Below are 22,840 nucleotides of genomic sequence, written 5' to 3' on the forward strand. Positions count from 1 at the left end.
GTTTTTTTTTTTTTTTTTTAGGGACTCATCTAAATGATTGGACCTGGAATATTCCTTTATATTTTTATAGATAAAGATGCAGACTGACCCCATGAGGAAAAAAATCTGGAATTAGTCTGACACATTTTGTTCACTGATTTCTTGTTCTAATACTCCCATATTTCACTCTTAAGTGGAAATTGCAAACTATTTCCTCTCCATTCCAATGGATACATTTTCTTGCAAGTCTTTGCAATAGTAGAGTTTGTCCTAAGCCTAATGTTTTGCTGGATTTCTAGATACAAAACCTCACAAACAGTGGATGCTATGTCATTTAACAGAGCTAAACACGTACTCCGTTTGCTTTTTAAGGTTTACTTGAATTTTTTTAGGTCAAAGTTTTAAATGAAACACTAAACATCTTGGATACCCACTGTTGTGTGAAAATTCTTAAATATTAGCATGCTTTCACAAAATTTGTTGAAGAATGAATAAGTCATTTAGAAATGACCTGGTGCTTCACTTCATTTTATTTTATGGGGCATCAAAAAAGGAAACAAAGGAAGAAAAAAATCCTACAAACAGGTTTATCACCTCATGGAAAATGTGACATACACACACACACAATGCAAAGTTGGCACAAATAAAAACAAACAGACAAAATGGGTTGACTACTTTTGGTTCCAAAATGGCAATTTCAACACCAGTACAACAACATGAATTCATGCTCTTCATCACAGGTTTAAGGGTCATTTACTATTAATTACTGTGAAGCTGTTGGAAAAGGGTCAGGGTTTCAGAAAAACTGAAGCAATGGGTGCAAATATCTGCCTGATTGACTTTTTGTGGTAGAGTTAAAAAATAAGTTGAAATTATAAAACTAATACTGTTAAGTTCGGCTTTATATACTGTATATCAGGGTTTAACCTCCTTCGTGGCACTGAGATTAATTCTAAAATACATTGTGTTAAACTACAGTGTTGTGTATTACACACGCAATAAATAAAACAATACAAAAATAAGACGTATATAAAAAGGTTCTACAAATGAAACATTTGTCAGTGACAATAATACTGATGGTAATACACAATATACACATGCATAAACACAAAAAGAATAAACATTTCGAAATACATTGAAATTAATAACACTGTAAGGTCTGCTCAGACACAATCAACTAAAACATTTTTAATCCTATGCGCCTCTTCCAAAGTGCTGCTTTCTTTGTGCACTTCACAGTCATATTACATTTGCCTTCTGCATGACTTCAGGATGCTAGATTTAGTTTCATCTATAGGGCCGTGCACGTTAGAAATCTTAATAACAGAGAACGCGTGCTGATGATTATGGGTCGTGCTCTCATATACAATCCTATGGTTCATACATTTCTTTCAAGTATATTTCTTTCATCATCATTCATCAAATAATCCTTAACCTGCTTCTAATTGGTTTGTATTCATTACTTGGTTTGGCTATTTGTTTTAGGTTATTGTATAATTCTACATATGTAGTATTATCTTTTTTCTGGCAATACAAAAGGTGGGCTAAGAGAGAGAAAACAACTTTTCTAAACACTGAAAACCAGCATGAGTTATAACAGCTTGACAGTGTGCCATCTGATTACAAATGAGGGCAGTGTTACAAACTTGAATATTTCTGTAAATTTGTCAAATTTATCTGTTGGGTTGGGTCCTTGAGCAGTGTGGACATTTTATGTATCTTTAGTTGGCTGAAGTCTAGATTGTCCGGTGTGACTGTGGAGCACTGTGTTAATGTTTGTGAATGGCACTTACAGCTTGGCGGTCTTGCATAAGGCTGTGGGTGTGCAGTTCCTTAGAGCATCTCCTATGAACACAACCTGACACACTACAACATAAAGCCACACAAAGATGAATGAAACAACAGGTGAAACTGCCTTTTGAGGTGGACACTTTTTTTCCTGAAGTTTTTTTTGTTTTCATGTGGTGTCATGATCGTGAAAAGTATGTTTTCAAAACATTTTTTACAGTAGCCGACAAATATTTGGAGTGCTTATTACAAAATGTCTTTTTTTTTTTTTTAAATAGAATTCGAATTTGATTTGAATTATTATTCAGTTGAGTAGTTCATTACAAGTGACCAGTTTAAATTTAATCAAAAAGCGATAAATTTTTTTTAAATGATAACAAGCATTCCTATGAATATTTCCATAATTAATGATTTAAATTTTCTTCTTTTTATAAATGAGCTATTAATGGTGAAGTGCAATTTAATTTCCTTCATAAGGCAGACAAACAATCAGATGGGAAAACGAGGCAATGCTAACAACAGCTTGCCTTATTAACACGAGTAAAATACTGAATGGTGTCTTAAACTTGAGGCATTAAGTATCTGTGATTAATCTCACAAAGAAATGTCCAGGTCATATTTCACCCCCCAAAAATCAAGTTAAAAATTATATTTTGCATTAAGAAAATAGTCTAATTTAAAAACGAGCATTTTTGCATTGGATTTTGACAATTAAGCGTAATAAGATTTCATTACTGTAATGTGATTTAAAATACTGTAACACAGTAATGGAAACCATTCTGTCTGGACACAAAGTTTTTTTTTCCTTTTAAATTAAAATCAGCATGAATTAAACTTTATGGTATAAATTAAAATCAATGTATATTTACAATTGTTTTTAAAGTGATGGTCTTAAAAATAGACTTCATTGTCATCAGGCAAAATATTTTCCTTTTGATTTTTCAAGTGAAATATGACCCTTCTTGACAGTTTTCATGAGAATCACCCTCCGTAAGTAAACCAGTTATACCTGCAGTGCAGAATTTAGTTTTGTTTCTCAAAACTTTAAAATACTGATTTTCGTAAACTTCATTGGCAAATATAAAGGTATAGAAATCTGACTGTACAGAGCAACAAAAACACGTGAACACTGATAAATCGATATACCAGGGGCGGTTCAGTAACGGAACAAAGCCAAACAACTGAAACTTTGAAGTCCTATGAAGTCTAGTTGAGTTGGAGTTTCTGTTTCTCCTTTTTTTTTTTTAAACAAGGAAATATTGTATTGTAAATCAGGCACACCTGGGTTTTATCCACAGTAAAGAGCTGAGACACAGTTTCCATTGCAACCGACGACTGTAAGTTTACGATGAAGAGCTCGTCATCTCTTTCATTAATCCCATGTGAGTGACTGTAAAAAGAGCGTTCATCCTTCAGTCCTCGGTTGCCATCTCTGTGTTTTCTTCATTATTTGTGAGAACTGTGTCCTCCTCCGTCTCCATAACATCCTCCGTTTCCACGGTTTCCTCCTCCAAAGTGTCAGTATCTCCAAGCTCCACCTCCATCACCATTCCTCCTTCCTCTGTCTCTTGCTCCTCATGTCCTCGGTCCTGCTCTTCCTCTCCGCCGCTCTCCTCATCATCCTCGTAATCCTCTCCCACTTGCACCACTCTGATATCGCTCATGTCCAGAGCTGATAAATCCTCTTCCTCCTCTCCGTCACTCTCTCTCTCATCTGAGTCGAGCTGAGAGGGAGGAGTGGAGGTGCTGGCCTGCTCTGGCAGCTCATGAGTGTCTCTCTTGCAGTAGGAGTATCTGTGGTTCATGTGCTGAGAATAAGAGCCTGAGTGAGAGAATCGTTTCCCGCACTTGTCACACTGGTAGGGCTTCTCTCCGGAGTGTAGTCGCGTATGCTCGATCAGGTGGTGCTTGTGTTTGAAAGCTTTATTACAGATGCCGCACTCGTGAGGGCGCTTACCTGGAATGGTGATGATGCAATACGTTGAGGTTAGCACAAAGGAAGTACATATTAACAGGTACAGTGGCAGGCAAAAGTTTTGGGACACTTTCAAAATGTATGAATGCCACTGCATTAGATCAGGGGTTTCAAACTTGATTTCAAAAAGATAAGAGACAATATAAAATATATTACTATTGTAATACAACTTCTTTCTAAAATAAATGGAAATATATTAGTGCTGTCAAATGATTAATCGCATCCAAAATAAAAGTTTTTGTTTACATAATGTGTGTGTTCTGTGTATATTTATTATATATACATATATTATGTGTATGTGTATATATGTATGTGTGTATATGTGAATTATATCTATCTCTCTATCTATCTATATCTATATATATATATATATATGAATATATGAAATTCTTATATTTTATGTTTTAAATATTCACAGACTCCTGGTTGAAAACCCTGGCTAATATCTTCCCTGGTTGCATTTGCAAACAAATGATATGTGTAACCAGTAGGTGGCACTACTGCACCATATGTTTCATGTTTTTCTTCCTACCTTAATTGCAAACAGGTGTTGCTTGCTATAGTGAAACTGGTGTTATGTGACCAGAACAGGATAAAAGCTTCTAAAGTCTCTCTCTTCTCCTAAGCCAGATGCTACATAAAATGTTTTACTGAGCTTGCCTAAATATGTTGATTATGGAGAGCTTTGTATGGATCTGGTATTTGTTATTCTGTTTCTTTGTGTTTGGACAGAGAGGGAGGCAAGGTTTTTTCATCTTTTTGCTTTTTTTCTTAAGGAAAAGCTAACTGTTATAAAGTTTTGTTTTGTCACTTTTTATTTATTATTATTATTATTATTATTTTTTTTTGTTATGTTATCTCAGGTCCTGTCCCTCTCCTTTTTAATTTATTTATTTATTTATTGTTTTTATTTTTTTAAACAATATTTATAATAATATTGTTAATAATATTGATTTTATTTTTTTGTTTGTTATTTGAGGGCCTGTCCCTCTCTTGATTAATTCAATTACTCCCCCGTTTTCTTTTTTTTTTTTCAATATCAGCATGTTTTCTTTGTAAATCAAACCCAACACTTTGGCTTTGCAAGCACCACCAGCTGAGGTATGTACAGGTATATTTTGGTTTCTAATATTACCTAATATGAATACATTTTAAGTGTCCAATTCCTGTAAATTGTGTCATTCATGAGCATTTTTTCCATACCTGTGTGTTCATACTTGTGTCGCAGCAGTGAGCTGCTCTTCTGGAAGATTTTGTCACACAGATCGCAGGCATACAGGCCACCGACAGTCTTCCTTTTCTTCTTCATTAGAGGCGAATCTTCATCGTTCTGGTCCTCTGACACACAGTCTGAAGCCGTGTCCGCCACCTTCTGAGGGACAGAAAGACGGAGCAAATGAGTCCAGAACAACATCATCATGAAAAGCATGTGCTGAACCTAACGTTTGTGTGTATTTGTTGTGCTTACCGGACAGTTGTTGAGTATCACCGTCCCCTTTGTGTCTGTCAAAGACTTGTCGGGTGTTTTGACACTGGGGCTGGTGGTGTAGGTGTAGGTGAGCTGGGGGATGAGGATGGTTCGTTTGTTACCGGATATTGCCGTGCCGATGCACGGAACACCACCTGGCTCTGCTATGGCAACCAGCGTTGGCAATGATGCTGTCAAAATGTTTAATTGACCCGTGCTGGCCTGCGTCACATAGATGGTGTTGCCTGGCAACGGTTGCTTCTTAAGGCAGGTGAGGTTAAGCGGTTCCTTTTGGGTGGAGACCGGCAGTTTAGTGGTGGTGCTAGCTTGAGTGGAGCTGGATTTTGGGAGTGAGAGATCTAGAGGTTCACACTGCAGCTCCTCCTCTACATCTTCTGTCTTGACAATGACGAGATCATCGGTGGAGACACTGGCTGGAGGGGAGGCAGGTGAAGCGGCGCTTCCATTTTGGGTGTCCGCTGAGGTGTCATCAGGGGGTTGATTGGGAGTGCAGGTGGCTTGAGTGGGGTTCATTCCTTCAGGTGTAGGAGATGGTGTAGTTTTCTTAGATACAGAAGCAAGACGTTATTAATGTGTTTAGGAAAAACCCATTCATTTTCAAAAGCATCATTAAAGACAACCTTAAGAAAATGTGGTAACACTTTACAATAACGTGTCATTTGTTAATGTATCAAAGGGGTCATATGACGTTGCTAAAGAGAACATTATTTTGTGTATTTGGTGTAATGCAATGTGTTTATGCGGGTTTAAAGTTCAAAAAACACATCATATTCCACATACTGTACATTATTGTTGCTCCTCTATGCCCCGCCTTTCTGAAACGCGTTGATTTTTACAAAGCTCATCGTTCTGAGAAGCGAGGCATGCTCTGATTGGCCAGCTATCCAGTGCATTGTGATTGGCCGAATACCTCAAGCGTGAGACGGAAATGTTACGCCCCTTACCGTATTGTGATGCCGTGTCCCGGCGCGACGACACAAAAACAATAAAACCCATTACAAACGAGGCATTCGTTGCACCCAGTGGGGACATAATTACTGATTATAATGACTTATACTGTCTTTTTGCGCATCGCGCCACGTAAACATTACCATGTCTGCATTTGTGATTGTAGAAACGGCAAACAAGCACTACTCTACACTGCTCAAAACTCGCGTTTGAATAGTCAGTAGCAGAAACGTACTTAAAGGCTGTGTGTCAGAAGCGCCAGACTGTGCTTGCAAAGTTGGAATTGCCCCACTTTATAGAAACAGCCTTTGCGCAAGCCAGCATTGTAGGCTACTCTCTCAGGTTCAGGAAATAGTCCTCCGTAAAATGCGCTGCACACACTCGAATATTTGGGTTGAACTGTTCTGGAACGGTGTTGTAAATACAACTTAACCACTGATTTCTAGTTGTGTCCTCTTTTGGAAGCCCAAACAAAGTAGTTTCGCTTTCACAACGAAACACAACGTCTCCAGGACAGTCTTAATTTTTATAAAGAATATCTCTTTGGTTTTGAGACTTTAGTCTTTGCAACTTCAGGGATCTTATCTATGCACAAACAGCTTGTAACACTCCAAAGAGAAAGGAAAACTTGAAAATCGCATCATATGACCCCTTTAACTAACATGAACAAACAATGAACAATGGATTTCTTACACTGTTTATTAATCTTTGTTAATGTTAGTTAATGAAAATCCAGTCGTTCATTGCTTATTCTTGTTAGTTCACAGTGCATTAACTAACTAATGTTAACAAACACAACTTGTGATTTTTAATAATGCATTAATAAATGCTGAAATTATCATTAACTAAGATTAATAAATGAATTTGATTATTTAAATAAATTGAACGGTTGTGTGTACATGGTGTATACACAGTATATATCTTTATTTGTAAATATTTTATTTGGCATTTAAAATGTCATAACCTTTCAGAATTTTAAAGAAAGTCCAAACCGCTTCCTAAAAATCCTAACATTTTATCATGAATCCACGTTAAATAAGAATAAATTACTTTTTAAGGTGTGTCTGCGTTAAGCTTTTACTTAATTATGCAATGAATGGTATTTATTGTCAGAAAAGACGAAATTCAGAATTGTTACAGCCCTATTTTACCATTATATAAAATGTTTTGTACTTACCTCTTGGTTGTTTTTCAGGTTGCCTGCAGCCTGGAGCAATATCTTTTTGGAGCGCATCTTCTGGTACCACTTGCTGACCGCCTCTAGAGGTAGCTTGACTGTCTTGGCCACCTGAGACAGCTGCTCCTCACTAGGATCTGGGTTCTGACTGTAGGCCTTCAGAAGAGGAAGGAGGCGTTCTGCTGCTCCACTCTTATCCTTATCCAGTAGAGAGGAGAGAGAGATAGTTGTGGGCGACCCTTTGGCATCGCTGTCTTGACAGTCTGAAGGCTTACGTTTGCTCGGGGAGCTGTCGCAAAGCAGACAGGTCGCGTAGTTATGGAAGTTGTCTCCACAGGCGACGCCGCTGTGAACCGTTCCAGAGTGTGCCACTGGCTCAGTTGTCGCTGTTGTTTGTTTCCCTCCTTTATTTTCATCTGTTTGCATCTCGTTGTCATCTTCACTCTGCATTTCGGGCTCAATCTCGGACGGAGAGGCTGGTTCAGATTTGATTATGATTTTTGGCGGTGCGGTCAGTTTTTGTTTTTCACATTTATCCTCCAGTGAACCTGTTTTTTCAGTTGTCGTCTCCTTCTCTGCTGGAGGAGTGTTTGTAGTCTTCTCTGGGGTTGATTTAGTCTCAGTGCTCTGTGTGTTGGAACTGGCAACAGGTATTTGTCGAACCACAAGGCTCTGCGTCCCATCCGCCCTTCTCACCAGCAGTAAAGTTTGCTGGGTGAGCTTTGGTTGTGCGGCCCGAGCTTGAACCAACCTGGCGGCCTGCGCAGGCGTTATCTTGATGATAGACGGTGGTTTGCTGAGGTTTCCGGTTTGGACTGGTTTAATGATGTTTACCTGTGTGGGTTTCGGTGTCCCTGATGTTTGTGTTTCAGTCGAGTTGGACTGTACTGACTGAAGCTGCACCACGTTTGGCTGTGCGACACTGGACGCTGAAGATTTTGCTTGCGCTATAGCGGTTTGCGTCCCTGTGGGCTGCGTTGTGTTCATTTTTACTGCCTTGAGTTGTGAGTCCAGCTGGGGGTTGTAGTTGATGATAATTTTGGCATTTCCATCTTGTCCCACAACTGGCAATGAGATGGCGGATATCACCTGCGGCTGCGCCTGCTGTGGCTGCAACACGACAGCTTGTGCCTGCGGCTGCGCCGGCACTTGACCTACGATTTTAGTGCTCGTTCCGTTTGCATTGGTGCAAGTCAGTACCTGTCTGATGACATTACCGTCCATCGCCGCGTTCAGAGCGTTTTGTAAGTCACTTAGATTGATGCTGATTGGCTGGACAAGCCCGACAGTGGGCAGGACCAGTGTTTGGACAACGCCTTGCGGAGCCACGACTCCATTGGTAGTGGTGGTGGCTATCGTAGGTGTTGCTGGCGCAGGTTTGGGTTGCTGTTCGATAGGCTCCTGTTTGATCTGTTTCAGGGGGAGCTGCTCTTGCAGAGGTTTGTTGGTAATGTCCACCTTCTCTCTCAGAAGGATGTGTGTAGGGCGAGAAACAGTAAGAGCCGTTTTCACTCCAGGTGTACGAGGCAGGCCGTTGACCGCAGGGATCACGCTCGCACACTTCTTACTGCTGATGTGAGAGCTGTAGGACCCAGAGTGTGAGAAACGCTTTCGACAATTAGAGCACTCATACGGCTTCTCACCTGGATAAACACAGAGAGAAAGAAGCTTATAACTTCTAAGTATATGTAGTATATATAGTATAGGTAGTTGGGGTCAGTCGACTTTTGAAAGAAATTAATACTTTTATTCAGGTTTGCATTAAAGGTTGCATTAAATGAATGTATCTCAGTTTCCACAAAAACTTAGCTCAACTCTTTTCAACATTGATAATAATAAGAAATGTTTCGTGAGCATCAAATTAGCATATTAAAATAATAATGTGATAATGTGAAACTGGAGTAATGGCTGCTGAAAATTCATCTTTGACTTCACAGGAATAAATTCCATTTTAAAATATATTAAAATAGAAAACATTTTAAATACACAAATATTTCAATATTTTTTTTTTTTAAACATTAAAAAAATCCCACAAACCCCCAACTTTTGTACACTATTGAATATATATTATAAAGTGCTCAGTGCTTACAAATAAAGTTCAAATATCAATTGCTATTTATTAAAGCAGCTTAATGGGATATGTTTTATATTGTTCAAATTTGCATAATAAAATGTAAATATAATAGATATTCTTAATATAATAATAATTTTACGTAGTCTACTCTTTGAAATTGTACACTGTACATTTGTAAAAATAAAAGGTTATTATAGAAGCTTAAGGAAATTGTATATCTCACAATTGCAATTTTATCTCACAATGTAACTTTAAAAAAAAAAAATTGTTTTATACATTCTTACAACTACCTCTTTTTTTTTCTTCTTTTTTATAAAAATCTGTGCAAACAAGTTTCCATTTTTTTTCTTTAGTTTTTCAAAACATACTAAAAAAATAATACTGTCTCTGCACTCCGGAAAACATACTTGCTGTTGCCATTTCCTGGTGTTTCCCTCAGACACTGAAATGAAAGCGTGAACGTGTCTGCGACTGTACAAAGCTCATGAATATTTAATGAGTTAAGTTTTGTTCGGTTCATGATGGGTGGTGTGTTGCTTAACAATTCTTGTTTACTGTATACACTTAGCAAAATGCAGGGCTAACCCTTCTGTGATGCAGGGTTTTATAATCTAGGGTTACAAGCGATGTTAAAAATAAAAACTAACAAGGTTAAAAGTAGAAAATGAAAATCCTGTAATTTACTCTGTTTCAAGTTGTTCCAAACCTGTCTCAGTTTATTTCTTCTGCTGAACGCAAAAGAAGATATTTACAAGGATGTTGGTAACCAAAGAGTTGCTGGTCCCCTTGACTTCCATAGTATGGAAAAATACCATGAAAGTCAGTGGAGACAAACATTTTTCAAAATATCATCTTTGTTTTCAGTAGAAGAAAGACATTTATATAGGTTTGGAACAACTTGAAGGTGAGTAAATGACAGAATTTTCATTCTGAGTTTACAAAGACATTAACTAGAGTTACATCCACGGCCAGAATCATTTCTGTACTTCACTGACCGCTGTGTATGCGTAGGTGCTCCTTCAGGTGATGTTTGTATTTGAAGGCCTTGGAGCATTCTGTACACTTGAACTTTCTGTTTCCGCCTGACTGAGAAATAGTCCGCTGAGAAAAGAGAGAGACAGGAAAAGACGATTGTTTGAAAGCGCTTGAGTCAACATGTGACTGTGAACAAAAGCTCTGTGTGATTTCCTCCACAGAGGTGTGAACATCATGAAGGTGTGAGTGCAGCGCTGTACCTGCTCCCGGATGTGTCTGTGTGCGGTCATGTGACGGACGAGCTGCGTCCGGTAGGTGAAGGTGTAGCTACAGAGAGAGCAGCAGTAATTGTCCTCGCTCTTTTCATGGCGTAGTTTAATGTGCTCCTTCAGCGACGTGTGACGCTTGTAACCGCGGGAACAGTGCGGACAGGTGTGCAGCTGCGAGAATGCGTCAGGAGTACCTGACAGACAGATGCATAATTAAACTGTAGCAAAAAAAGCAACTAAAGGAAAGACAAAAAAAAAAAAAAAACGTGGTGGCTACCGTTCTCATCGTGAACCCCTCGCTCTGGCGTGCTCTGATGCTCCTCTGGGGCGTCTGAGTAAATATGCTCTGCTTCCGTCTGCTTTTCCTCACCGGCCACTTCATCGTCAGCACCATCTTCCTCATCAGTGACACACTCCTCTTTCAAACACACACAGGCAAATTAGAACACAGGCAAATTTTCTCAGCTTCTGCTCCAGCATGAAATACAGGTGTTGGTCAAAATAATGTGAACACCTGGGAAATAAGCAATACTACTATATTAAGGTGTTTTACTTCTCACTCTTTTCTCCAAATCTGCCCACGGTGGCGATTATAATATAATACTCAAGTCAGGTTATTTGTCTGGTTAGGGAAGAAGCTGAAGTCAGAGAGTACAGACAACTAAAAAAATCACAACATGTTTTTTCGCTGTTGCCTGTGCAACTCCTTTGCCTTTTGGGTTGAAACATACACGTACTGATATACCAAAAAAACAACCTAACTGCAGCCTCGTTTAGTGAAACACACATAGTATTTAATCGAAACAGATTAACCTACACACAGACACCAAAATTTTTGGGTTAGGTGGTAATGTAGCAGTCTTATAAAACTAGTGTTATTATATTTGACCGGGAAGTGGGCCAGTATGGCCCACGCCTGTGTGCTATGCAGGCCCTTAAGGACCAGGTGACGTATTACGAATGAATAACGACCTGAGAGAGGAACGAGCTCACATACACCTGATCCAGCCATCCTACAACTAACACACTCTCACAGACATGTCAGTTCAACTATTTTTCCCTTCACAAAAGTAATTTCAAGCTCTTTGACTTTCCATGACAAGCAGGCCTAAGTAGAGTAAGAAGCCAAGCCTTCCCCAGTTCTCAGCAACTTCAGTGAAACTGAAAACTTGGGTGTTAAATCTAAAACTCCCTGGTGTTTTTTGTTCCGTGTCTGAATGTCCTGTCTTAAAGTGGAATATAGTACACAACTTTTAAAATCTGATCAGATTTTAAAGCACAAGGCATCAAACTCATGCAGACTTTGTAAATAGTTACAAAGGAAAAACTGGGCATCATACACTAAAAGACTGAGGAGCAAACACTAAGAGACTTTTAAGTCATTCCAGGCACAACAAGCTCAAGCAGAAACATGCACTTCATTGCTGGGAAGTGAAAACAATGTGTTCTAAAATCAGCTCAAAACATCAAACACATTTGATATCTTCTGACTGGATGAAAAATTCTGAAACTCAAAAATCTCCATGCCCATCCAACACTACGCATTTTTGTGAAATCTGTCAAGTTGAATTGCCCAAAATCTGTTGGGCAAACATTGATACCTCCCCAAACCAAACCCCCGCTCCCCCAGACTGCATATCTGGGCAAAACTTATGTAGCGTATTACAGCCTTTATACTGGGAAAAAGCCTAAGAAATAAATTAAAAAGAAAAAATATATAAGAGGTCTGTGTTGCACTAAACTGACCTTTGACCCTTATTTCTTGTATTAAAGCATCTGGCCCCAGGCTGCCATCTGTTGAAAGAAATAAAGAAAAATCTAATTACCTCAATGTTTTGATAAAATCAATTTATTATTAAAATAGGATTTATGACATTCATTTTTGTTTTAAATTTTGCTCCTATTGTTTAGAAACAGTTCAAGGGATGGAACCCCAAAAATAACATTTTTTTGCCGAATGTAATACAAAATGTAAATACTTTTCAATTGTTTCGAAGTATTTTTAATGCTAGTAACCAGTTAACATTTATAGTTTGTTCTGATCATGAACCAAAGAATTGTTTTTACAATAAACTTTCAGAAACGCCACTTCTGTCCTCAATCCTGCACACTTGTGAGGGATGAGTGCAACAGCTGTACTAGACTCTGCACCACAAAAGCCATTCTGTGATAAGATGTGTTATATGTAAAACATTAGTCACTCTAATTCTTGCAACTTTGTCTAATACACAAATGTTTACATGGTTTATTTCAAGGCTTCACTGTTTCTGCTCAGAACTAACCAAAATAAATACATAAAATGCACTAAGTTAATAATCTCTTATAGTTTTACTCACCGTCCTGTGTGCATGTGTCCGAGAGCTGCCGTGCTGCTTTGAGCTGAAATACTGAGGACTTTTGGTCAGGATCGTCAGCAATACTGTCCTCCTCTACAATGTGCAGTTTGTCTTCATCGTCTGAATCTGAGGTCGCCTCCGGCACACTGCTAAAACTCCTCACTGCATGAGAGACGGAGAATGACCTGTTTAGTTCAGGATCACAGATGTTCCCAAATGAACAGATATCATACTCTTTTTGCACTAATGGCCATGTTTGATGTTGTTAAATCACATGTGCATGTGATTGCAAACAGGACACTTGTTTGTTCTGTTCAAGCGGTGACGTGTCTGTAATTAGTAGCAGCTGTGATTTTTGGCATAACAGAGGGTTCAAACATGTGAACACATACAATAACAAGGTATGATCTGTGCCCTGAAGACAGGAAGTGAAATTCAGCTAATTTTAGATCAGTTTCCTGCAGCCTAGAAAAGCTTTTTACCTGCTGTGTGATGACATCAGAAACACAAGTATAAAATGTTTTTAATAGTATGTCATCACAGATTTTGACATATGGATTCTCTCTCTAAATCTGAGAGCAGCACTGGTTTTATAATTCCTTTCAATTGTGCACAAGCATATGAGCTACTGGAAAACTCATCTGTGATGTGAGTGTGTGTGTGCTTGTGCACACATGTTAGGATATGAAGAATACTTCCAGATGTGCATGTCAAATTTGTGTTTTTTTTAATACACACAGATTCAAACATGCTTGGTTTCTAAAGAACTCATCCAGTTTCTTCTTCTGAATTAGAGGATGTCAACAGGAAGTGACGTAAAAGTGATCTGATTATGCAAAAAAAAAATTGTTCCTGTTTAAGGTTTCTGTTCCTTTAAATGACCTGCACAAAGTCATTTCACATACCTGTGCATGCCAGAACTGAAAATTATGAATTTCTGCCCTACAGATGGAAAAATCATTCAAGAACCTTCTACGTTCGCTGCTGAATATCTGGCCCATTCAGTGGACAGCTGAAATCACAGTATTTAGCTATTTAGCAGATGCGCAATAATCAGAGTAGTGGTCGACCGATATATCGGCCGAGCGAAGTTTTCCTGTTTGGCTGATGTGTTTGAGGCGGGACGTTTATTTTGACGGTGCTGAGAACAGCAGCGCCTGAGCACACAGCGCTCACATTCTCCCTCTTGTTTGCGGTTTTCGTTAATAGTTCTGTCTAATATGGATAGAAGTCTGTCTAATAATCAGACAGAACGGTTAAACAAAGGACTTAAAATGTATACAAAAAGTATTATAACGATTGCTTTTATATTATTAGTAATAGAAAGGCAAATATTATAATACTTTCTTGTTTGCCGTCAGCATTCAGCAAATATGCATTTATATCATTTAAACAGATCTTTGAATGACTAATGAACATTTAATTTCACAAACCTTGCAAACTTAGTCTGATCCAGTTGTGAGATCTTATGAAGTGTGCATTTGTATCCTGCATGATATTGATTATATTGATATAATACAACAGTTCAATAAACAAGAAGTTAATATTTTGTGACTTACGTTGTCTGAATATAACACTACTGCCTGATTTTGAGCCATTTCATCAAGGAAAATAGTTCCAAATAAAGTAACAGCTGATCTGCGCATCTCTAAAAGCAAACACAGCGGTGTTTCATTCATGAATGAACTGCGTGTTTAAACGAATCTAGTGAGTCAGTGATTCATGATTACTCATTCATAAAGACAGTCACTTGCTTCATTCCTGAATGAATCAGCTGTTCGAACGAATCAACTGAATGAATGATTCAGTGATAAAATCAGTGACTTGCCGACACCTGCTGGTGGTTTGTTTAATTTTTAACGTATAATTTCAGTTATTTAAATCATTTAATATTTCTATCTTCAACATTTTATTTAAAACATTAATGTTAACATTAACGTGAATTTATGAATTTAATTGCACTCATGCCAACTCTGAGCCTCATTAAACGTACCTACAAGTCACTTTTGTGTTCGTTTGTGCAAATTGTGCCACCTCTGTAGTACAAATGAATTTTTATTAATACCAATTTCATATGATTGCTAACTTATTTGTCTTATTCTATTTATTATATTGTTTAAATTAGACATTTTAAAAAGCTTATAAATATAATTTTTTGAATTTGACATGCTTTTAGTGTAATTAGAAAAATGCCATTACAAAGGTAAAAAGAAAATGCCCCTGTAAATCACTTTGAGTCAAATATCACCTCGTATTAGGAAGGCTAATTTTATTGATCAGAAGGTGCTCCTTTTTTTTAAATTAGGAGGACAAGCACTCCTAAAAAGAAAAGTAAGCATAGAACCCTGTGTAACAGTATATTAGATTCGTGCACGAGGTCTTAAAGAGACAGCAGCCTAAATAAACCTGCTGCTCTCTGTCATTACTGTCTATTTATACAGTGAAAACTATCCAGTGTTATTTTACAGTTGAATAGATTACAAATTTAATTTGTATCTTATTGTATTTGTTTGTGCTATTGATTGTCATTAATTTATTCGTTCACATTTTATTATTTACTATTTACTTGTCTTTTTTAGTTATAATAAATTCAATTCTGAGTGCACGTGATTCTTGGGTGGGAAGGGGGCGTGGTCCATGGGAAATAGTCCTGACACCACAGCTGGAACAAATCCTAGAGGAAACACTGTCCATTACAGCTAAATTTCTGCCTGTTCTTCACACAAAGCTACTATCAGAAGTGCATGAGTTATATACTGATTTTTGTGTCTCTTTTGGAGCCTGACTGTTTCTGGACTCCTTATACTTTCACTTTTTGACTGTTTGGAAACAAGCAGCGTGAACATTCTTCAGAACATCTCCTTTTGTGTTCCACAGAATGGAAATCATAGAGGTTTTGGAATGACGTGAGGGTGAGTAAATGATGACAAGATGTTTTATATTTTTGGGTGCACGTTAAAGGACACACACGCTTGTGCCGTCTTTTTGGGTGTGTTTATAGTGCAGCACCTGAGCGGCAGACAGTGCTGGTAGATAGAACGGTGTCAGTGTGACCTCATAATCAACACAATCAGGTCACCATGGCAACTTCCATTTCATGTGACATTTCCTGGGATGAGGTGATTTGGCTTGTTATAGAGTGCACCTGCCACCATACACACACACACACACACACACACACACGCCCGCGTGCACAGAAACTCTGACTTCATGTAAGAGAATACAGTTTAAAATAGGAACACCTGATATTCTGAAGGATAAGCAACTGAAAACACAAATTAAACAACTGAGCGCATAGAAAAGCATGAACCTTTTCAATGAATTTGAAATATATGAATTTGTTTCATATATTTTTTTAAAGCAAGATACAAGACAATGGCCCAAGACGTCTGTCTGTATATATAGGCAGAACTTTCTATTCTTTGAACTTTCTATTCAGTCAGTTTTCTCAAAAATATTAATCAGCACAACTGTTTTCAACATTGATAATAATGTTTTTTTGAGCAGCAAATCAGCATATTAGAATGATAACTGAAGGATCATGTGACACTTAAAACTAGAGTAATGATGCTGAAAATTCAGCTTTGTCATCAGAAATAAATTGTTTTAAAATATATTACAAATTGCAATGTTTGACAATATTACTGTTTTACTGTATTTTTGATCAGATAAATGCAACCTTGTTGTGCATAAGAGATTTCTTTTAAAAACATTTAACATTTGAACAGTATGTTTTCAACTGATACCTGATAATCTTGCTCTTTTATGTTTATACAAGCAGCATATGTATGTTTATACATGGTTGAGTGCACAAGTTTGCATACGCTTTTTGCCTCCTAAGTTTATAAACTCCTTTCAGAATTTATATAAATATATACATACAAGATAACACTTTTTTTTTGTTTTTTTAATTTTGTCGATCTTTTCCTGTATTTATTTCAGCAAACATTTAAAACAAGATCTGATTAATGTGAATCTCATCATTAGCCTTCTCCACTAGATGTCACCCTCTTATTTACCTTGTGCGATGTTACAACAGAAAGCCCGTCATTCATTCAGAGCTTATAATGGTGGAGATACTGTTGACAAGAACCAAAAACAGAGCAATATGCATGATGTGCAATGCTCAGGTAAAATTCTATAGTAATACTACAAATCTGCGGAAGCATTTGACATCACGCATAAGGCACCACGATTTCTGCACTGAATGAATAGCGGATGGAGCAGACTCACTATTTTGTTTACTACACACTTAACTTTACTAAAGCGCGGACGACGCTAGCAGTGTTTTCAGCTTCTGCCGTCTCACTATTTGACAATAAAACACAAGAATATCATCTCCAGTTGCTCTGATAGTCTCATTAGCATTGTACCGTTTAATTTGAGAAATCTACCTTCATATCACATACACAGCAGCTGCAAGTTCCTCACGGCAACCCGTCAAAATAAAGGTTTAGTTTAACGTGCAGAAACGGTGTCAGAAATATTACTATTTAGCAGTCTTAAGACTCAGTGTAACAACAATGCTACTACTAATAATAAATATGAATAAATCTTTAATTTTAAAGGAATAATCACATTTGTTTTCTTTTTAATTTTAACAGTAAACCTCTGTTGTGCAGCACTTTGTTTGCCAAAAAATAAAGGGGTTTAATTTTTAGGATAAATTGATAAATTTGATTAGGATAAAGTAAATTAATGTTTTATGCCTTCATCTGAATACCAGAAAAATTAAGAAGAGCATTTTATAGGGACCTATTTTTGTTTTAAAAAAGGACCCTATACAAAAAAGAATAGGTTTAAAATACAGGCCTGTGGCTCTTAAATTCTTTTTATTAATTCACCATTTGTAAACTGATGTTTACTGTTCATTTTTTAGAAATATCAATTGCATTTGTATTAAAACTATATTCACTGAATGTAATAAAAAAATCAAGAATCGAAAGCTTGCAAATCGAATCAAATCGGGACATCTGAATCGATACCCAGCCCTACTTCTGAAGCTACACCTGCCAGCCAATCAGAATCGAGTATTCAGACCATGGCATAATAGCCTATGTATATATTTGTCCCAAACAACAGATAATGAAAGAAGCTACTACTACTCACATAATTACAGTACATATAACGTAATATAATTGTCTAATGGAATAAATATAAATATCTATTATGTGAAATGGCTTACTCTTTTTCTTTTAGTGAATTTAATCACCAAAAAAAAAATGTGAAATGTAAAAATCTTGCACATTCATGTAAACATGTACTCAACTGCATAAATGTATTTTAATGTTTGTGTTTGTGTACAGTATATAGAGAGAACGAGAGGGATAGATGGCCGTCACTATGTCTATGGCATGTAATGTAGTGTGTTTGTGTGCGTGTATGGACATAATCAATTTAGAGTAACTTGGGAGCAAAGGTCACCTGAGATGTCTGTTTCTCCCAGAGCCTTTAATAAGAGCCTTCAGGTATGCACACTATATGAGCCACTTGAGACCAATTAAACACACTGTACCATCTACCGGTGCGTTTTCTCCCTCTCATCCATGTAAACTCATTCACCAACATATCACTGCTTCGTTCTATTACACAAACACAAGTCCCTTCCAACCCTCCCCACCCTAAAAAGAAAGAGAAAAGCCCTCCCCTTTACCCTGAGAAACTTTCCCCCTGCCGTACAAAGAGGCGGCAAACCGCCGGGAGAGATTAGCATGCAAAAAGAGATGCTCAGCAGTCACAAGCCCCCCCACAAACACCGAGTGAAATGTGAAAAGCTCTTTAATGCCCTCCGTATCCCTTTTCCATCAACAGGGAAGTGTGAGAGGAGTTCAGTACTACAGGTGTTCGTTTTGTCTTTGCTTGTCCCATGCATACATGCATTCACACCATACCTTTACAACACACATTAACTCCTGCATTACAATATACTTGATTGTTATAAATGTAAATTGACATTTAGGGCTTTTTGCATTGTTTAGAAAATTGAATTCACTTCAGCCTGTAGACATACTTTATCAGAAACATGTTAATAATACTAACAAGACATAAAATTATCATAAAACTATTTCAGATTTTTATGCATTGTTAATGATAAAATATCTGACAATAAATCTGTGCAAAAAATAAACTATTATATATTCTTATATTGTATGCGCGCGCACACCCATATATACAGTACTATATCTATATATTTATTACATCTATGTATGTACATGTACAATTAATGTATAGTTATACAAGTGTAATAAGGTTAGATATGTTATTACCAGGGAAGAATATGAATTGTTTTAATTATCATTAACACTAGAAATATAAATTTACACACACACCCATATATATGCATGTATGTGTGTGTGTAAATGTTTTATTTATTTATGCTCACACACACACACACACACACACACACACACCCATATATATGCATGTATGTATGTGTGTGTGTGTGTGTGTATATATGTGTGTATATATATATATATATATGTGTGTGTGTGTGTATATATGTGTGTATATATATATATATGTGTGTGTGTGTGTGTATATATGTGTGTATATATATATATATGTGTGTGTGTATGTATGTATATGTGTATGTATATATATATGTGTGTATGTGTATATATATATATATATATATGTGTGTGTGTAAATGTTTTATTTATTTATGCTCACACACACACATACATAGTCCTTAAGAAAATAAAAGAAGAATATAAAACACACAGTGAATTCTTAAAACAAGAGAATCACTCTGACCCGACAGAAATGATAAATGTTAACATGTGTGGCTTTAAAGGTCAAAGGTTGACTGAGGGTCAGGAAGAATGAGCAAGTGACCCCTTTTAAAACACAACCTTAATGTCTTCCTTTGAAAATACCAGTTACAAAAAGCAACTACTGTCTGTCTGCCATTTTTTGTCTTTCTGTATCTCACTTGAGATGTGTATTGAAGTCTAAAATGCAAAATACACACTTGTAATCCCATGTGCTTCCTACCAACATTCACTCACACATTCTACAGGACTGATAATCAACGCATAAAGCACACATAAACATACATGGCACTGATGCTACAGTACTTGTGGTGACACTTCTCTTACAAACATGAGGCAGAGCAACTGAACCAATGAAAACAAGTCTCGAAAGGACCGTGTGACCTCATTTCCGTGCTGTAACGCCCTGAGATCTTAAGGTCTCGTGAACATGTCAAGCGCGAGAGTCGGCGGCAGGAGCAATAAAAGTCACGGCAGCATCACCGCTCCTCCTAGTGCTTACGTCACACCAGCCGTTCATCAAACAATACATCCGTCCGCGCCAAAAAAAACCCCCATTCGCTGTGTATTCTTATATTATTTAATAACTAAGTCATATCACACGAAACATCCGAAACAGACCACAACACGTTTAACAGAGACAAAACTGTGAGAATTCACTCGGTAACGACGGGTACAGTGAATCAGCGCCTCTCTAGACCTGAATACTACCTTTGTTTCCGTACAAAGAACGTGTGCTTTAAAAGATTAGTCCTCATAAAACAGCTTAAATCGCGTTTATGTACAATGCTAAAACAGCACACTTACTAAAAAAAGCCAATGAAAGCACCTATGTAGGTGTTTCGTCACCTATCCTACCTGGCTCGTCTCCGACACACGAGAGCAGCAGCCCCGCCCTCACTGCAGCAAATAACGGTCCACACCGCCATTACAGAAATAACGTTACCTTACGGAAAAAACGACCTGTTTGACTTCTGACCAGTAATACGACGGAAAGCACCACTAACAACCACCGTATGCGCTATATCTTTCGTTCCCAACCACTTTACGGCTGCTGAAACTGGACTCCTGCGCGAAAATAAAAACATAAACAAAACAACCTGCGTTCTAGCAACGAGCGTACAGCGAAATATCACTCAATAGTGGATCAAAGCCAAATAAAAGGTAATCGGTTATGAGTGTGAGCGATGCGGACGACATGCACGTCTGCAATCAAACACCATCTTCTCTCTCTAACGTTACCTGCACAAGTTGCCATTTGCCGTAGTAGCGTGCGCTGGGCGCCTCTCTCGCGCTTCGCTCGGGCAGATCGCGTTTCACACACCGATTCCCTTCCACCGTCTGGGCAATCACGGCTCTGGACACGCGAGGAGGGTGATGAACGGTAAAGGAGGACATTGGCTCGCTCCGTTGTCTCCTCACCGTTCAGGTAAACACGTTGACGGCTCCTGAGCGTGTTACGTCGCGAACGGATCCGCGCTCGTTGTCTCACGCACGCACAGGAAAAGGTAGCACGGTGCTCATAACTGCACGGCGGACTATATTACCGGATTACCGGAAAGGTTATTTAAAGAGAAAGCAACGTCAAAGCAGAAGTCAGCAGCATCTATTCAGTGTTGGTCGTGGATGTTTAGATAAGACGTGGATCAAAGCAATATGTACTTTTAAGGTTACTTTAGTAAATCTGATATAAAATAGCACAGATGAATTGTAGGCAATTTCTCTGCAGAATGCAACACTTTTGCTCTTACATGAAATGGCAAAAGCTATTTATTAAATTAGAAAGAAAAAAGTTTAAATAATAATAATAATAAAGTGTTGTTTGCTATTACTTAAATAAAAAAAATATTCTCTTGAAAAGTCTAGAAATAACATTCAGCTAAGGATGGCTCGCTTTAGGATTCAGGACTGGACGCTCTTAAAGGGATAGTTCACCCAAAAATGAATATTCTGACTGCCTTTGGTCACCATTCACTTTTATTACATATTTTGCAATGAGAGTGAATGGTGACTGTGACTGTCATTCTGCTGAACATTTCCTAGAGATATAGATTTGAAACAACATGTAAAATGATAACAGAATGTTTGGGATGAACTGTCTTTTTAAGTATTTTATTAGACTTGTGAGCAAACTTTGACGGCTTTATGGCACCAGCAACTGTCAAGAATCCCCAGAGACGTCATTTGAATGCTATAAAAGTTTATGCTTTAGCATTGTGTCTCTAGTTTTGAATGAGTGCAGCACTGTTTGATTCACTCTACGTAACAAATTTTTGATCAAGCAAACGCTAAAATACTTAATTGTGTCTTGAATCGATGTAGTTTAATGCACACGCAGCTGGTGCACGAGACGTGCGTCCTTCTGTATAACGGTTCCGGACAGACTCAGGTATAACGGTGCAGCACACTGGGACAGCCCAGCCCGCTCCCATAGTACACAACTTCATAAGTCTTCATTAAACTAATCCAAAGTTGGAAAAAAACAATTGGAGGAATTTGAAAACAACTTTTCCGCCTTCCGTTCTTGTGTGTGCGACCTGATCTCAGCCCGTGGGACTCACCGTTGTTGCGTCGTGGCTGTGTCTGTTTTCTGCGCTGGCACCTGGGGCCATCCGCCATGATTTTTGCACTGTGTCTGAACGCTGCCTCGCGGATTGAGCCCCCTCTCCCCCTCGGTTACCCCCTCCCCATAACAGGCCCCTCTCCGCACCTGGTTTACGACATTCTGCTTTACGACATAACCTTTTAATGCTGTGTGAACACACCTTCTTTGACGCCCCACCCCCTGTGGGCAGCTAACCGCTTCTTCAAATCTGGGGCAACATTCTGTGTATGTAATAAACGTTTATTACATTAAGGAGCAAGCGGACAAAAATAGTTTTTAGAGGGACATTTACGGGGAATAGGGTTATTGTAATATCGGGAGCGCCCCCGACAGGCTGGGAAGTCTGATGACGTAGTTTGTTTAACTCTTTAAATGCAGGTTAAATATCAGCGTCGGTGCCAGTGCAACATAATGAAAGTAGTTGTTTTTTTTAACTTTCAAAATGACAAAATTCA

The 22,840-nt window shown here is 37.9% G+C and overlaps 1 protein-coding gene across 3 annotated transcripts; it reads right to left on the reverse strand.

Annotated features, from left to right (window-relative positions):
• Nucleotides 1-491: 491 nt before the first annotated feature.
• On the reverse strand, nt 492-22,469 carry zeb1a (zinc finger E-box binding homeobox 1a). Of its 3 annotated transcripts, none has more exons than XM_058794269.1 (10): nt 22,342-22,469; nt 13,011-13,172; nt 12,421-12,468; nt 10,952-11,092; nt 10,666-10,868; nt 10,426-10,531; nt 7,357-8,999; nt 5,211-5,774; nt 4,946-5,111; nt 492-3,724 (listed from the first exon to the last, which is right to left on the reverse strand). In XM_058794269.1, exons 1-10 carry the CDS (start codon nt 22,397-22,399, stop codon nt 3,180-3,182), a joined length of 3,636 nt encoding a protein of 1,211 aa, XP_058650252.1. In that variant the 5' UTR covers nt 22,400-22,469; the 3' UTR covers nt 492-3,179. The 3 variants fall into 3 exon arrangements, with proteins under 3 accessions (XP_058650252.1, XP_058650241.1, XP_058650263.1); XM_058794258.1 differs by having other exon boundaries at nt 4,946-5,114; XM_058794280.1 differs by lacking the exon at nt 22,342-22,469 and adding an exon at nt 21,023-21,359 and having other exon boundaries at nt 4,946-5,114.
• Nucleotides 22,470-22,840: the final 371 nt, after the last annotated feature.

This window comes from Onychostoma macrolepis, chromosome 02, assembly GCF_012432095.1.
Source record: "Onychostoma macrolepis isolate SWU-2019 chromosome 02, ASM1243209v1, whole genome shotgun sequence".
In the NCBI taxonomy this organism is placed as follows: Eukaryota; Metazoa; Chordata; class Actinopteri; order Cypriniformes; family Cyprinidae; genus Onychostoma; species Onychostoma macrolepis.

Bases quoted from the DNA above. Each gene is read 5' to 3' on its own strand.
- zeb1a (XM_058794258.1), bottom strand. From the start codon at position 22,399: ATGGCGGATGGCCCCAGGTGCCAGCGCAGAAAACAGACACAGCCACGA. The intron at 9,000-10,425 runs GTCAGTGAAGTA...GTGTTTATCCAG, and splicing joins GCACCTACGCATACACAGCG to GTGAGAAGCCGTATGAGTGC. The intron at 5,115-5,210 runs GTAAGCACAACA...TCTGTCCCTCAG, and splicing joins TGATACTCAACAACTGTCCG to AAGGTGGCGGACACGGCTTC.